Here is a 17,126-nt window from a genome sequence, read left to right on the forward strand (position 1 = left end):
ACCGTGCAGAGCCTCCGGCCTCGCCTAGATTGCCCATCCGGCTGAGGCTGGGTACCGGGGCCGTTACTCCCCTCCCCCCCCCCGCGCTACAATAATACTGTGTAATCGCTATAATTTTATTATCTAGCGACCCTATAATAGTAATTGCACACATTGTCGTGGGGGGGGGGAGTGAAGAGGACGTGAAACTTTGATGAATTTACCTCAGAGTCGCGTCGTGGGTGTCGAGGCCTAGTAGCGTGCAGAGCCTCCGGCCTCGCCTAAATTGCCCATTCGGCTGAGGCTGGGTACGGGTGCCGTTCCCCCCCCCCCGCGCTACAATAATACTGTGTAATCGCTATAATTTTATTATCTACCGACCCTATAATAGTAATTGCACACATTGTGGTGGGGGGGGAGTGAAGAGGACGTGAAACTTTGATGAATTAACCTGAGAGTCGCGTGTTAATGCGTGCACATATTTTTTACGGGAATTAAAAATGGCATCCACCCCGCAGCGAATGCATCGCTACCCGTTGCCAGGGGCAACCACCATCCAATGAAACTGCGTATGGTCCGGCGACACACAGACACACACACAGACAGACAGACAGATTTGCGATTATATATATAGATACTTTTGCTACTTGGATAATCCGGCACTGCCCACCAGTCAAAGTTTTATTTTAAGTGACATTGAGACTGTACCCACTTTGACGGTCTGTTTGGGGAACAATATCTGTTTGTAAAAAAATTAGTGAAAGGGAAGTTCCAGATTTTCATCAAGAGTTTTAAAGGCACTGCGTTGTATAGGTACAATATACAAATCCAACATATATAACATGTAACGTGTCGGGTAAGCAAGACACAGCCTCTCGTTTTAGGCATTTATCCTGATAATTATATTCATAACGTTATCAATAATTGAGTACACTTAATATTAGGGCGATTCTTATGGACTCTTGTGCCTTCTCTCACAGGTGCCGTTTCATAAGTCTGCAGTACGCTCGTAGTCGGGGCAGTGTTGAGTAATTTGCAGATAATTTTCAAATGTTTCAAAAGTATGTTGAACTTCTTTCGCACCGTACGTAAACAACCGTGCTAGTCCGAGGTGTGGGGGAAGGACAACAAACTAAACACAAAAAGCAGTTCTAAAGAAATGGCCTACTCTTGTGAATGACGTTACATGATTTTAAACGTCCGGAGTAAAGTGGACGGTGTGTATTTTTAAATCCTTTATATTAAGTTCGCTTGCTTGCGACCGTGCAAATCTTTCGGTCGTTTTTTAACCCACTTCCCGTGATCCAATCGAGCTGACATTTTGCACACACACTCGTTGTGCGTGACAATTTATTTTCGTGAAAATTTTTTCCAAAATTTTACACTTTTTAGGTAAAAAATAATTATATTTAATTACCAATTGCTTAATGGTGGCAGGCAATCATCTGACCCATAGGTGGCAGCCATCTCAAGCCAGAGGACGAGAGGACTCTAGCCGCCCGTTTCAAAGACCAATGTGGGCTGGGTTGTGGCCCATTGAACACGCATATAAAGGATTTATAGTGAAAAACTTAGTTTTTACGGGTTAATTTTTTACAGTTGATATTGTACACACACAGACAGTCCATGTGCAATGGAGGACCATTTCCCAAGACGTTACATTACGTATTTTTTCCTTTGAGTAATGTTGACGTAAAGCTTTCGTGACTGCAGGAATTCATATTCTTTGGGACTTTCGGTAAAGTCACGTAGATAGGTTCAAATTCATATTATTGGGTCTTTTGGTAAAGTCACGTAAATAGGTTCAAAGAAAATAACAAAAAACTACGACATTTTGATTGCAACACAAGCGGTCGTTTTCAGGAAAAGGGGGGTGAGCTTCCAAGGCAAACTGTTTATAAAGGTTTGAAATGGGCGTAGCCCAAATGTCTGCAGCCAATGATAATGTAAGTGGTGGGTAGCCAACCCGACGGTGGTTAGTTTTCCACCAATCAAAGGGCTGCCAGGTGAAAATTAGCATGTTAATGTGAGAGATTAGCATGTTAATGAGATTAGCATGTTAACGGAAGATCGCAGGGCCGCAACGCACGGGTCGGCACGCGAAGTGACTATGAAAGCGCAAGTTTGAAATGGGCGTAAAACACAACTAACATCGGAAGGTGGTAGGATGGGAACATCACAGCCAATTAACATGCTAATCTCTCATTAATATGGTAATTTTTACCTGGCAGCCCTTTGATTGGTGGAAAAGTAACCACCTTCAGGTTGGCTGCCCACCACTCGCATTATCATTGGCTGCTGACATTTGGGCTACGCCCATTTCAAACCCTTATAAATAGTTTGCCTTGGAAGCTAACCCCCTTTTCCTGAAGACGACCGCTTGTGTTGCGATTGAAACGTCGTAGTTTTTTTTGGTAATTTTCTTTGAACCTATCTACGCGACTTTACCGAAAGACCCAAGAATATGAATTCCTACAGTCACGAAAGCTTTAAGTCAAGATTTAGATTCAAATTAATAAAAATAAAACTACGTTTTTATTCAAATTAATAAAATTAAACAAAAAACTACGTTTTTATTAATTTGAACCTATCTACGTGACTTTACCGAAAGACGCAAAGAATGAGTAGTGTTATTAACAGATGTGTTAAGTTTGTGTTATTTGTGCTTGTGCACCACTTCCAATGCAGTATCACAATGTTTTCTTATCCAAGTACAGTGATACCTCGGTTCACGAACGCTTCTGTTCACGAACAACTCGGTTCACGAACAGAAAAGTTCATAAAAATATGCTCCGGTTCACGAACTCCGCTTCTGTTCACGAACAATAGCCGCGGCCATTTTAATGCTATTTCCAGGCTGTCACATGGTCGTGACTTCCTGTAGGAAGATCGTGGAGAGAAGAGACACAGAAAGAAGTACTGTGAGTACTGTGAAGACACTTTCAGTGACTTTTTGCTTTTTGGTGTGCTTTTTAGCACATACAGTACTGTACAATACTGTACTTACTGTATTGTACAGTTCACCCGTTTGAGTGCTTACTGAAGTCATCTCAAGCAAGGTTAGTGTTCTCTCTTTATACATTACTATACTGTACAGTACTAATGTGTATTGTAATTTGTTTCATATTTTTGTGCTTCAAAAACCCAAAAAAAGGTCAGAACGGATTAACCAGATTTACATTGAACCCTATGGGAAAATGTGCCTCGGTTCACGACCAATTCGGTTCGCGACCAGAGTCAGTTCACGAATTAAGTTCGTGAACCGAGGTATCACTGTTCTGTAGAAGTATGTTAGTCCCTGTTCTCTGCTCTGAAGATTGAATCGCCCAAAACCCTAGCGTATTGTTATTTTCTGCTGTAAAAGGTGGTGTTCATGATTAACATTGTGCATTTTTTTAAATTTGGGATTGCTCATCACTGGCCCATGCAGTCATTAAATGATTTATAAAAAATATATACAGGATATAAAACGTCAGTATATATAAACATGTAATATGTACACATGGAAATATAATTGTGCGGAATGAAAACACTCAGTGGGTCGTGTACAACTTTTTAAAACATGTATTAAAAACAAATGTACAAAAAGTGACAATGATTGTAGTACACATCCTTTCAGCTTGTTCTAAAATCCAATAAATAATACAGAACATGTTAAAAATTCACGCATCTTATTTTGCACAAATCACAACAAACCAAACGTTCACGAAAGCCCTTCCATCGTTGTGCCAACCATTACATTTAGCGGTTTCTTTCTTTTTTACAAATGAAGTTTTAAAATACGAATACCTCGTAAATATACATCACAATATCAATGAAATGGGATCCTATCTGACAAACCAAGTCAATGAAATTGAACAGCAAATATGCACATCACTAAACCGCAAATATAATGTGGTACACAGTATTTAGCAACTATTTACGAAATGGTTAATAGATGCTTGGATTGAACGGAATTCGACTGGGGAGGAATGAAAAATTCATGATTACATCTCTGATAACTCAAGGAAGCACACTTGCTTGGTTAGCCTTCATAATAGGATTCTTGAGAACAAAAAAAATTGAAGGTCTTGAAGATTGTTAATTAAATAACGACAAATCAGTGTGAGACGTTGACATTTAGACGATGCTGCTTCTGTCTCTGCGGTATTTTAATCTACAATGCTCTGTCTCGGCATGCGGTCGAATTGACAAAAGGTAATTCCGGCTTGTAAGACTATTATGTAAAAAATGTTGATATGCACAGTATGTACTTCCAGTATTTACCAGCATTTGCTCACAGTTGCGGTTCTGTTCCAATCCCGGTCCATAGTTTCGTTCAAACTTTCAGGCGAGTAACTTTGCGCCGTGCGGAAGAATACAGTGTAACGATCGATAGTGTAGCACTATGTTCCTGTGTGTGCGCGCGTTTTAAATATTCATGCAATTGCCGAAAATAGTTTCCCCAACCTTTTGTCTAAAGTTGTAGAAGACCATTCGAATTACAGATTTAGACACACTTTAGTGTTATACTGTCTGATTACTACAAGTGTAACGGCTCCGGGTCAACAGGGGGCGGAAGGGAGGCTGATGGAGAGGAGTCGGCCCGTTGGGCCAAGGTAACCCCCAGGGTAGCTCGTGACCAGAGGTGCAGACCTCAGACCCCCAAGAGGGGGGCTGGGGGATAACGTCACACTCCAAGCCCCTCTAGACGGTTCCAGAATGGAGTGGCGGCTAGGGGTGGAGTGAGCCAGGAACTGGGTATAAAAGCCGGACCCCTGAACGGAACCGGCAGTTGTCGTCCACTCGAAGATCAAGAAGCTGCCCTGATGACCTAGGAGCCGGAGCAGAGGGCCTTGGCTGGGTCGGGTCAATGTAGCCTCCGTAGACCCCGATAGCGGAGGGCTCTATAGAGATTGGTCCCGAGTGTGTGTGTGTGTAGGGCACGCCAGTGAGGACGTACCTCCCTAGTGTAGCGGGTGGAAGGGGCCGTACCCCTTCGTGTTCTGTATTGTTACTTGTAAAATAAACGTGTTGCCTCTAAAGAGAAGTCTCCCTTCTAGTTTGTACCCACGACACATGTACATTTCAACCGACTACAGTCTCCTTACGAGTGAAGAAACTTCACGCGCGTTTTTTAGAGAGCTTATTACAACGGACCGATTCAGATGATTCCATATCGCAATGTACGGAATCGAAAGCCGATGCATTAGCATTCAATAATTTCCGATTCGAGCATTGTTGTTGTCTGTGCAGACGATATTGATCACAATGATTAGAGAAAAATGAAAATATTTCTTAATGAGTGAATTGTGACCCCGAGTTGGGACAAAACCCATCGAGAGGGGTTAAAATCGTTACACTGACACTATTCGTGTCAAGCAAATACCGGGGTAAGGAGAGCCACATGCATTTTGACAGAACACCTGCGATGGGTTTATGTCAAGTTATTTTGAATCAACGTACTCATTCATTGGATGTGAAAATAAAAAAATGCAGAAAAGTGTATCGGCAACCCAATTGGTGCAATTACTAAATTTACTAAATGTTTTATTCATCTAAGTGTTAGCCTCTTTTCATAGAACGCAATCACCACTTGAGGACATTTCAAGTTAGCTTCTCTTGCCAGCACCAAGTCTGCTTCAGCACAGCCCTTCCTGAAATGAGATGTAAAAGCAAAAAAACACGTTTACTGTCATGTTGACACAGTAGATATTAGCCAGTACGGTTAATGGCTAGCCCAGTTTACGCCCAGGATGCGTTGCTAAAAATCTCAATGTAAATGATCAAGTACTTAAATCGAAGCAAAGAGATGGGATGTTGGATCTTAACGTGGTACAGTACCTAAACTAAACTTTTTATCTCAACAGGTAAGGCCCACTGAGCTGTGTAGTTCTTTTTCAGGAGCGACCTAGCCACAAATGATAGCTTAGTCAAGTGACTTGCGTGGAAATTTATAGCAGCTAAATAACTCTAAGCACGTGTTGATTCTAAATGTGGTAGGAAAAACCGGAGGACCCGGAAAAAAAAAGCACATGACAACAGGGAGAACATGCAAACTCCAAATATACAAGCGCCAGGGTCAGGATTGAACCCAAGACCACCCTAAACAGAGAATGCTCAGTAACCCATTGCAATCTCAGATATATTAACTTGTATATTATACTGTATGTATTATTAGTCTATCGTATACAAATTGTTTACACTTGTATAAAAATAGTCGCCCTTAAAATGTGGGACAAAAATATTAACAGAGTACAGTTGAAAGAGAATATTGCCAGTCTGGGATGCGAACACTTGGGTACCATCTGGGGCATGAATGTCTCTGTGAAACGTACAAAATGTGTGTCTCAGTGGTAGTTCGTAAATCTCGAGTACGTCACAGCGAGGCACCGCGGGACGTAAAACGCGATTGGGTATCAATAAGTTGAGTACGTTACAGTGAAAGTACGTAAAACGGGAGGGCAGAAATTGGGGTATTACCGTATAATACTCTTGCAAAATGAACTCACCATTTCATCAGAAACATCAACTCGCCCGTCCTCTTGGTGATGCCACAGATTTTTTCTGCCTCCAATCCACGATTAAATCCATGCACCATCTTTCCCTGAAAAAAAACACTCGTGTTATCACATCCTCAAATTGTTGCAAAAATTACCCATGTAATTTCAACGATGAAAATAACATCATACGATTGTTAAAAATAAATCCTTTATAACTACGTGGAAGTCCAATGAGCTTGAAAGTAAATCACAGCAACTGAAAACAAATCAAAGGAAAATAAACAGGTAAAATAACTCAATACAAAACATAGCACAGCGAAACAATTTCACAATACATCAGAAATGCAGAAACTCGACTCAAACGAAACGCAAATTAAGCCGAATATTTTCGACGGCTAGGTTTTAAAAGCTAACGAAAAAAAAAATACACACATATATATAATTCATGTACACACACACATACCTCCACAGCCCTCCTGTACATCTGCCACTCCGTTCTCGTGGTCAGAGCTTTCGGAGGACGTCCCCTTTTCCTTTTTGGCATTTTAAGGGGCATCCCTACGGAGCGTGCCAGGGCCTCCGTGCTGGGCCGAACTCCACACTGCGTGTCCTCCCTGGGCTTGAAATCGCACGCTTCACGTTTCACCTCCACGTCAAGCGCCTTCGAGTCCACGCGCGCGCTCGCGAACGAATCCCCTTGATCGCCTGACGCCACGGCACTGTTTTCCTGCTGGCTGGCGGACGGTGGGCAGTCCCCCGCGTCTTTGTCAGGAGGCGAGGATTCGAACGTCTCCTCGCTTTTTTGTGAAGACCAACTGTCGGTGAGATTGTCTCCCGCCGGCAGTTCCTCCTCCTTCTGAATATCTTCCTCGCTGGGCCTAAGATCTTCCAAATCCTGCTCTAAATCCCAACATGATGAATCCTCCTCTTGCTTGAATTGTTCATCCAGAAGTGAGTGACACCCATAATCTTCCGAATCTTCTGTGATGGGCAAGTTATCGTCATCGTCGTCATCGTCATCATCATCCTCTCTCTCTGCCAAGCCAAATATTTGAACGGGAGTGCCCTCATCTGCAGGCTGATCGTTGACCTGCTCCATTATTCCATCGCCCTCGTACATCTCATCTGAACTGCCATCGCTCCAGTCGATCTCTGACAAGGAATACTGGAACAAAAAGAGGCATGCACATGCAGACATTACCATCAGTGGTCACATAGCAGCCAAATTAAGCAATACTGTGCATGCTTGTTAAAATGTCCATAACGCATCATAATACAGAATTGTAACACATGCTACCTCAGTTGATCGACTCAGCGGTGGACAGGGAGAAGTGGCAAGGCCGCCGCAGGGAGATATGGGTGAAGGAAACGGTCATGCTCGAAAAACGAACGAGAAAAACAATAATAATATGATGATTTTGAATGGCCAATGAAAGGCAAACGTCAGATATTCAGTTCTGCCATTCAATTTCTTTGTACGAGAGTTGGTGAATTGCAGATACACCAGCTTCACGTTTATATTCGGGGAAATACGAAGTTCTCACAATCGCAATCTCTTAGGTTTGTACGTATGTTATGTATGTTGAACTTGTTTCACACCGTATGAAACCAACTGTGCAAATCGGAGGTGTGGGAGAAGGACATGAAACTATTTTCCACTTGTGCATAGGTATCCGCATCTCCTGCGGCTTGTGCGGATCCGGTTAAGTGCTAGCCATTGTTTCCGTGGAAGATGGAAGCCAGGCAATGTGGTGGCGATGATAGAGTTGATGATGAGCTGTGCATAGCGGAAGCAAGGCACACAGTGTGGTGGTGTGTGGGCTTGCTGCTGAGCTGTGTGTGTGGAGGAAAGCGTAGTGGAAGCCAGGCAAGTGGTGGTGGTGGTGGTGACGGTGAGGTTGCTGACGAGCTGTGTGTGTGGTGGAAGCCGAGCAGCGTGGTGGTGTTTGCCGGGCCCATTGCATGAATCCCAGAAGGCTATATAGGTGAGCGCAGTGATACAAAAAAAATATTAAACAAACATTTCTTACATTTTTTGTCGGTTCTCCAATTCTATTCCAACTGGGCTATCGGCGTCATGTTACGAGATGAAGAAATATCGATTCTAAACACTCGCACATGTTGGGTTACATACATGTGCAGCATTAGTGTCAATACACTTCTGAATGAGAGCCTCCCCTACGCCGCGCAATTCGCGGAGGTTATTTCTAGCCGTACTTCACCACGCTGGTCAACGCGAGTTGGTCGAAGCGGGGCACATAAACGTCGGCGCATACAGAACCAGACACACGGTACTTACTACAGTTCAGCAGCCTACTTGCTGTACCGACGTCCCCCTTGAAGCCCATATCTTACTTGTAACCTCTGCAGTATGCCACGAAATGCACGCACACACACAAACACACAGGGGATGTGTGTGTGTGTGCACAGGTGGAGCAGCTATCACCTTGGGCAGTCAACCCATAACACCTGGGGGGGGGGGGGGGGGTCTGTGCCGTGACCTCGCTAGCTCCTGCCCGGCACCAACGAGCCTTCCAAACGTCACGTGATGGCCTCAAGGTGCAGCACCTAGCCTGGCACGAGCGCCGTGGTGATGTCCCCGCACACTTCGTGGCGGATTGCTGTTGTTGTTGAGTGAGCGGTGGTGTCAGCTACAATGTCACAGGGCAAACATAAAAGATCGCCCGTATAGCCTTACACGGAAAGGCCGGCACGGCACACGAGAGGGCAGGTGGCCAGCACCACGCCCGGCCGCCTTTGTCTCCCCCAGTAGCGATGTTTACACACCGCGCATGGTACTCATTTGAGGCTGAGTCGACCTTAGAGGAGAGACCCAGGGCCGGTTCAAATAATCGTCACCGGTGTTGGCCGTGAGCGGGAATCGAACTCGAGTGGCCGGGTTCGTAGCGCAGCGCAGCGCGCTAACCACTACACCACCGCTCCCCACCGGTCCCCACCGGTATGCGCACCGGTAACACACACAGGTACGCACCGGTAACACACACAGGTACACACAGGTACGCACCGGTAACACAAAGATATAAGACAAAGATCCCCCGTATAGCCTTAACAGACTGTAGGGGCAAGTGCTGGAAGCGAGAACCTATGAAGGCCGGCACGGCACACGAGGGGGTGGGTGGCCAACACCACGCCCGACCGCCTTTGTCTCTCTAGTAGCGATGTTTTTACACACCGCACCAGGTACTCATTTGAGGCCGAGTCGACCTAGGGGAGGCCCAGGACCGGTTCAGATAATCGTCACTGGGTGTTGGCCGTGAGCGGGAATCGAACCCGGGTTGCCGGGATCGTAGCGCAGCGCACGCACCGCTCCCCACACACAGACACACACACACAAACACACACACAGACATACACACAGACACACACACAGGTACGCACCGGTAACACACACACACAAGGTAAACACGTGTACGTGCCGCATATCAACTGGGCGAGTGTGTGTGTGTGTCTGTGTGTCCGTCTGCTACAGCAGAGGTTTAGGGAATTCCAACAAGACCTACATCTCTGCTTTATTGACCTGGTCAAGGCCTATGATACCATCAGTAGGCCTGGGCTCTGGGTTGTTCTTCGTGCTTTCGGAGTCCCTGACCCTCTGCTCACGATCATTAAGGACCTTCATGATGGTGAGCGAGCCTGGGTAAAACTACGTGGCCGGGAGTCAGAGCCTTTTCCTGTACACCTTGGGGTGCGGCAGGGATGTCCTCTGGCTCCCACATTATTTAACATCTATTTTGACCGCGTAATTCGTGAAGCCTTCAATAGCTGTACCGGGGGAATTTCCATTTGGTACAGATATAATGGGAGGCTGATCGATGCCCGGGTGCGATCAAGGGATAGCTCCCTATTGGTCAACCACGTTATGTATGCCGATGATTTGGTAATAGCTGCTCATTCAGAGGAGGAGTTTGAGACGCTGCTGCTGAGACTGGAGCGTGCCACTAAGAGGTGGGGCCTTACCATCTGCCCCACCAAAACTAAGCACCTGCCTGGGTATTTTGTACCATCGGGCACTCCACCCCCACAACTCCCAATCGGTGATGGGGCAGTTGTGGAGAGAGTGGAGAGTTTCCCATACCTGGGCAGTGTGCTTATGACCGGCTCCAGTTTATCAGCAGAGGTCTCACTCCGAATCAGTCGAGCGGCAATATCTTTTCATCGGTTGCGTAACGCTGTGTGGAAGCTACCTGGTCTGTCGCTCCGCACGAAGCTTCAAGTCTTCTCGGCCACGGTCATTCCCTCCCTTCTCTACGCTTGCGAAACGTGGACCCCCCTAGTGGAGCATCTTTGCCGGTTGGAAACATTTAGGCTGGCCTGCCTACGATCCATCCTGGGTTTAACCAGGCTGGATTGTGTGAGGAGCTCACAAGTCCTTGAAAGATCTGGGCAAAGTCCCATCAGTGAGCTCCTCCGGCAGGCAAGGCTGCGTTGGCTGGGTCATGTAGCCCGCATGCCCAGCCACCGCATGCCTAAACAGCTTTTGTTCGGCCGGATCGAGGGGGCTAAACGGGCGCGGCACGGGCTAGAGAAGAGATGGAGTGATGTGGTACAGGAGGACGTGGAGCTGAGTGGACTTGCCGATGACTGGTACCAGCGGTGTCAAGATCGGCCTCAGTGGAGGAGGCTCGTGAAGGACGCTACTGGGCAGTTGGAGGCAGTCGCCCTCCAACAACAACGGAGGGCGGAGGAGCGACGCTCACAACAACGAGCGGAGCGCCGGGTGGCTAAAGTACAGCAAGTTGGCACAGTAGGGGGCACAGGTGGTGCATCAGCCAGTCGTCTCGGTCATCTCGGTCAGTCGACCCGTGGCACCTGGGTCTGCCCCGTGACCTCCTGCCAGCGGGCGTTCGACACTTCACGTGGCCTCAGGGTGCACATGGCCTGGCACAAGCGTCGTGGTGACGTCACCGCCACTTAGTGGCGAATGGCGGTTGTTGTTGTTGTTGTGTGTGACTGTGTGTGTGTCTGTGTGTGTGACTGTGTGTGTGTCTGTGTATGTGTGTCTGTGTGTATGTGTGTGTCTGTGTGTCTATGTGTGTGTCTGTGTGTGTGTCTGTGTGTGTGTGTCTGTGTGTGTGTATGTGTGTGTGTCTGTGTATCTGTGTGTCTGTGTGTCTGTGTGTGTCTGTGTGTGTGTATGTGTGTGTGTCTGTGTATCTGTGTGTCTGTGTGTGTGTCTGTCTGTGTGTATGTATATATGTGTGTGTGTGTCTGTGTGTGTGTCTGTGTGTGTGTCTGTGTGTCTATGTGTGTGTCTGTGTGTGTCTGTGTGTGTGTATCTGTGTGTGTCTGTGTGTGTATGTATATATGTGTGTGTGTCTGTGTGTGTGTCTGTGTGTCTATGTGTGTGTCTGTGCGTGTCTGTGTGTGTGTCTCTGTGTGTGTGTCTGTGTGTGTGTGTCTGTATATATGTGTGTGTGTGTCTGTGTGTGTGTCTGTGTGTCTATGTGTGTGTCTGTGTCTGTCTGTGTGTGTGTATCTGTGTGTGTGTATGTATATGTGTGTGTGTGCGCACGTGCCAACCACGCCACCCCGAATGGCTCTGACTTTCCCCTTCTTCTTCCTCTTTCACAAGGCCGGGAGGGGGGGTGGGCTTTATTTATTTATTTATATCTGTACACGTGTTGTACGTCCGGCTCTCCGGCGGCATACCCGAAGCGGTCCCGAGCCTCGCATTAGGTCGACTCGGCCTTAAAACGAGCACTGCACCCCGGTGAAGTGTGTATTAAACCATCAGCACTTGGGGAGACAAAGGCGGCCGTGGCAAGGAGAGAGCGTTGTGGGGGGGGGGGGTGCTTCTCTCCACACAAATCATCCACTTCGTGTGGGTGATGTGTGTGGCGTAGAGGCACTTGCCTCTGAGGTCTGTTAAAAGGCGACACGGGGGATCTTTGTGTTTGTGTACATTGCGTACAGTGCATTTTAATGGATGTCGTATATTGCAATAACGAAACACTGCTCGGTGTATGTGTGTGTGTATCACGTGTATAGTTTAAATTATATCATCGCCACCATCATCATCAACATCATCATCAGTCGTATCCAATGCTGGGCGATTATTGTAATTGGTATTGTGTCGTCGTGTTACGATAAAACAGCGCTGTGGGGAGTGCTGACGCCGAGAATTATAACCACGACCAACATCACACACACACACAGTCACTGCTCCAGTCCCTTCGACAAACACTCACAATGGGGGGCTGGCCCCCCACTTCTCTCTCTCTGTCTTCCCACTCACCCCCTTGTGAACAACACACACCCCCCAGGCACCCACATTACCCGCTCACCACACTCAACCCCCCTTCATCATTCACCCATCCAAACCCCATTCTCTCTCTCCCCTGCCCACCACCCCCCGTCGCATCATCTTAGCAGCGCGCTGTTGTTTGTTGTATCCTTAGAGCCCCCGTGGCCTCACCCCCCCCCCCCTACACCACCAGGTAGGGCCTCACATCACCCCCCCCCCACACCACCAGGTAGGGCCTCACCTCACCCCCCCCCCACACCACCAGGTAGGGCCTCACCTCACCCCCCCCCCCTACACCACCAGGTAGGGCCTCACCTCACCCCCCCCCTACACCACCAGGTAGGGCCTCACCTCACCCCCCCACCCCCTACACCACCAGGTAGGGCCTCACCTCACCCCCCACCCCCCACACCACCAGGTAGGACCTCACCTCACCCCCCCCCCCCCTACACCACCAGGTAGGGCCTCACCTCACCCCCCCCCTACACCACCAGGTAGGGCCTCACCTCACCCCCCACACCACAAAGGTAGGACCTCACCTCACCCCCCCCCCCTACACCACCAGGTAGGGCCTCACCTCACCCCCCACCCCCTACACCACCAGGTAGGGCCTCACCTCACCCCCCCCCCTACACCACCAGGTAGGGCCTCACCTCACCCACCCCCCCCTACACCACCAGGTAGGGCCTCACCTCACCCCCCCCCCACACCACCAGGTAGGGCCTCACCTCACCCCCCACCCCCTACACCACCAGGTAGGGCCTCACCTCACCCCCCCCCCCACACCACCAGGTAGGGCCTCACCTCCCCCCCCACCCCCTACACCACCAGGTAGGGCCTCACCTCACCCCCCCCCCTACACCACCAGGTAGGGCCTCACCTCACCCCCCCCCCCCACACCACCAGGTAGGGCCTCACCTCACCCCCCCCCACACCACCAGGTAGGGCCTCACCTCACCCCCCCCCTACACCACCAGATAGGGCCTCACCTCACCCCCCCCCCCTACACCACCAGGTAGGGCCTCACCTCACCCCCCACCCCCTACACCACCAGGTAGGGCCTCACCTCACCCCCCACCCCCCACACCACCAGGTAGGACCTCACCTCACCCCCCCCTCCCTACACCACCAGGTAGGGCCTCACCTCACCCCCCCCCCCTACACCACCAGGTAGGGCCTCACCTCACCCCCCCACACCACCAGGTAGGACCTCACCTCACCCCCCCCCCCCTACACCACCAGGTAGGGCCTCACCTCACCCCCCACCCCCTACACCACCAGGTAGGGCCTCACCTCACCCCCCCCCCCCTACACCACCAGGTAGGGCCTCACCTCACCCACCCCCTACACCACCAGGTAGGGCCTCACCTCACCCCCCCCCCTACACCACCAGGTAGGGCCTCACCTCACCCCCCCACCCCCTACACCACCAGGTAGGGCCTCACCTCACCCCCCCCCTACACCACCAGGTAGGGCCTCACCTCACCCCCCCCCCTACACCACCAGGTAGGACCTCACCTCACCCCCCCCCCTACACCACCAGGTAGGGCCTCACCTCACCCCCCCCCCTACACCACCAGGTAGGGCCTCACCTCACCCCCCACCCCTACACCACCAGGTAGGGCCTCACCTCACTCCCCACCCCCTACACCACCAGGTAGGGCCTCACCTCACTCCCCACCCCCTACACCACCAGGTAGGGCCTCACCTCACCCCCCCCCCCCCTACACCACCAGGTAGGGCCTCACCTCACCCCCCCCCCTTACACCACCAGGTAGGGCCTCACCTCACCCCCCCCCCTACACCACCAGGTAGGGCCTCACCTCACCCCCCACCCCCTACACCACCAGGTAGGGCCTCACCTCACCCCCCACCCCCTACACCACCAGGTAGGGCCTCACCTCACCCCCCACCCCCTACACCACCAGGTAGGGCCTCACCTCACCCCCCCCCCCACACCACCAGGTAGGGCCTCACCTCACCCCCCCCCCCCACACCACCAGGTAGGGCCTCACCTCACCCCCCCCCCCTACACCACCAGGTAGGGCCTCACCTCACCCCCCCCCCCTACACCACCAGGTAGGGCCTCACCTCACCCCCCACCCCCTACACCACCAGGTAGGGCCTCACCTCACCCCCCACCCCCCACACCACCAGGTAGGACCTCACCTCACCCCCCCCCCCCCTACACCACCAGGTAGGGCCTCACCTCACCCCCCCCCCCTACACCACCAGGTAGGGCCTCACCTCACCCCCCCCCTACACCACCAGGTAGGGACCTCACCTCACCCCCCCCCCTACACCACCAGGTAGGGCCTCACCTCACCCCCCACCCCCTACACCACCAGGTAGGGCCTCACCTCACCCCCCCCCCCTACACCACCAGGTAGGGCCTCACCTCACCCACCCCCCTACACCACCAGGTAGGGCCTCACCTCACCCCCCCCCCTACACCACCAGGTAGGGCCTCACCTCACCCCCCACCCCCTACACCACCAGGTAGGGCCTCACCTCACCCCCCCCCCTACACCACCAGGTAGGGCCTCACCTCACCCCCCCCCCTACACCACCAGGTAGGACCTCACCTCACCCCCCCCCCCTACACCACCAGGTAGGGCCTCACCTCACTCCCCCCCCCCTACACCACCAGGTAGGGCCTCACCTCACCCCCCCCCTACACCACCAGGTAGGGGCCTCACCTCACCCCCCCCCCCTACACCACCAGGTAGGGCCTCACCCTCACTCCCCACCCCCCTACGGGCCTCACCTCACTCCCCACCCCCTACACCACCAGGTAGGGCCTCACCCCCCCCCCCTACACCACCAGGTAGGGCCTCACCTCACCCCCCCCCCTACACCACCAGGTAGGACCTCACCTCACCCCCCCCCCTACACCACCAGGTAGGGCCTCACCTCACCCCCCCCCCTACACCACCAGGTAGGGCCTCACCTCACCCCCCACCCCCTACACCACCAGGTAGGGCCTCACCTCACCCCCCACCCCCTACACCACCAGGTAGGGCCTCACCTCACCCCCCACCCCCTACACCACCAGGTAGGGCCTTACCTCACCCCCCCCCCCCCTACACCACCAGGTAGGGCCTCACCTCACCCCCCACCCCCTACACCACCAGGTAGGGCCTCACCTCACCCCCCCCCCCCCTACACCACCAGGTAGGGCCTCACCTCACCCCCCCCCCCCACACCACCAGGTAGGACCTCACCTCACCCCCCCCCCCCCTACACCACCAGGTAGGGCCTCACCTTGTACCGACTGGGCCTCGTGGAGCGCCGGGGAACGTGGCCGCGCGGCCGCGGTCTTCTGTCGCCGCCCGGGGCCCCGGCGTGAGGGGGGTCAGTCGACCTGCTGGGGCTCGACCCCGAGCTGAGGCCCTGCTGGTCCCGGGGTTCGGCTGCCTCCCAGTCTCCCGTGAGCTCGTTCGGCCCCAACTCGTCGTTGCTGCTGCTGCTGTCGCTGCTGCTGCTGCCGCCGTTCCTCGTGGTGGTTTTGGTGGTAAAGGTGGTGGCGGTGGTCGCGGTGGTGGTCGCGGTGGTGGTGTTGATGGTGGTGTGGCCGGGCCTATTGGCCTGCATCCTTTTACCCGGGTCCGCCCGACCCCTCCTTGCACCACCAGCGCCAGCTATGAGCTGGTGGTGTTGGTGGCGATGGTGGGTGGTGGTGTGCTCGTGTGTGTTTGTCTGTCACCCGGAAGGAAAGAGGAGAGAGGGAGGAGGAGACCAGGAACGTGCTGCACAGCGACACCAAGCTCAGCCACTGGCGCACTGCACCCACAAGTTCGCACTCTGCACGCAGATTCACTCCGCACGCACATTCACACCGCACGTAGATTCACACTGCACGCACGCAGATTCACACCGCACGCAGATTCACTCTGCACGCACGCAGATTCACTCTGCACGGACGCAGATTCACTCTGCACGCACGCAGATTCACTCTGCACGCACGCAGATTCACTCTGCACGCACGCAGATTCACTCTGCACGCACGCAGATTCACTCTGCACGCACGCAGATTCACACTGCATGCACGTATATTCACACTGCACGCAGATTCACTCTGCACGCACGCAGATTCACTCTGCACGCACGCAGATTCACTCCGCACGCAGATTCACACTGCATGCACGTATATTCACACTGCACGCAGATTCACTCTGCACTGCACGCAGATTCACTCTGCACGCAGATTCACTCTGCACGCAGATTCACGTTGTACACTAACACACAGGTTCAGTCTTCACCCACATATTCACACTGCACTCAGATGCGCAGGCTGGAGACAGATTCACACCGTTCATAATCAACGTTGTTGGGGTGAGATCGCGTTATTTATAAATGTGCCGTAACCCTCCACCACCCGACACGGCCAATCAGCAAAA

The 17,126-nt window shown here is 51.8% G+C and overlaps 1 protein-coding gene across 2 annotated transcripts; it reads right to left on the reverse strand.

Moving 5' to 3' along the window:
• Positions 1-3,528: 3,528 nt before the first annotated feature.
• Positions 3,529-16,430, reverse strand: LOC144934432 (uncharacterized). 2 transcript variants are annotated; one of them, XR_013637162.1, is made up of 4 exons: positions 8,761-8,787; positions 6,925-7,626; positions 6,471-6,565; positions 3,529-5,615 (listed from the first exon to the last, which is right to left on the reverse strand). XR_013637162.1 is itself a non-coding variant. In XM_078860186.1 (4 exons), exons 1-4 carry the CDS (start codon positions 16,318-16,320, stop codon positions 5,513-5,515), a joined length of 1,230 nt encoding a protein of 409 aa, XP_078716312.1. In that variant the 5' UTR covers positions 16,321-16,430; the 3' UTR covers positions 3,529-5,512. The 2 variants fall into 2 exon arrangements, 1 of the variants encoding a protein (XP_078716312.1); XM_078860186.1 differs by lacking the exon at positions 8,761-8,787 and adding an exon at positions 15,991-16,430.
• Between the last annotated feature and the right edge of the window lie 696 nt (positions 16,431-17,126).

The sequence above is a fragment of the Lampetra fluviatilis genome, chromosome 1 (genome assembly GCF_964198595.1).
Source record: "Lampetra fluviatilis chromosome 1, kcLamFluv1.1, whole genome shotgun sequence".
In the NCBI taxonomy this organism is placed as follows: domain Eukaryota; kingdom Metazoa; phylum Chordata; class Hyperoartia; order Petromyzontiformes; family Petromyzontidae; genus Lampetra; species Lampetra fluviatilis.

What these genes read in the sequence shown, in the direction of transcription:
- LOC144934432 (XM_078860186.1), bottom strand. Translation starts at nt 16,320, where the DNA reads ATGCAGGCCAATAGGCCCGGCCACACCACCATCAACACCACCACCGCG. An exon ending in CGAGGCCCAGTCGGTACAAG is followed by an intron (nt 7,627 to 15,990) that starts GTGAGGCCCTAC and finishes TTTTTGTTCCAG; the next exon opens with TATTCCTTGTCAGAGATCGA. An exon ending in TTGATGTTTCTGATGAAATG is followed by an intron (nt 5,616 to 6,470) that starts GTGAGTTCATTT and finishes ATCTCATTTCAG; the next exon opens with GAAGGGCTGTGCTGAAGCAG.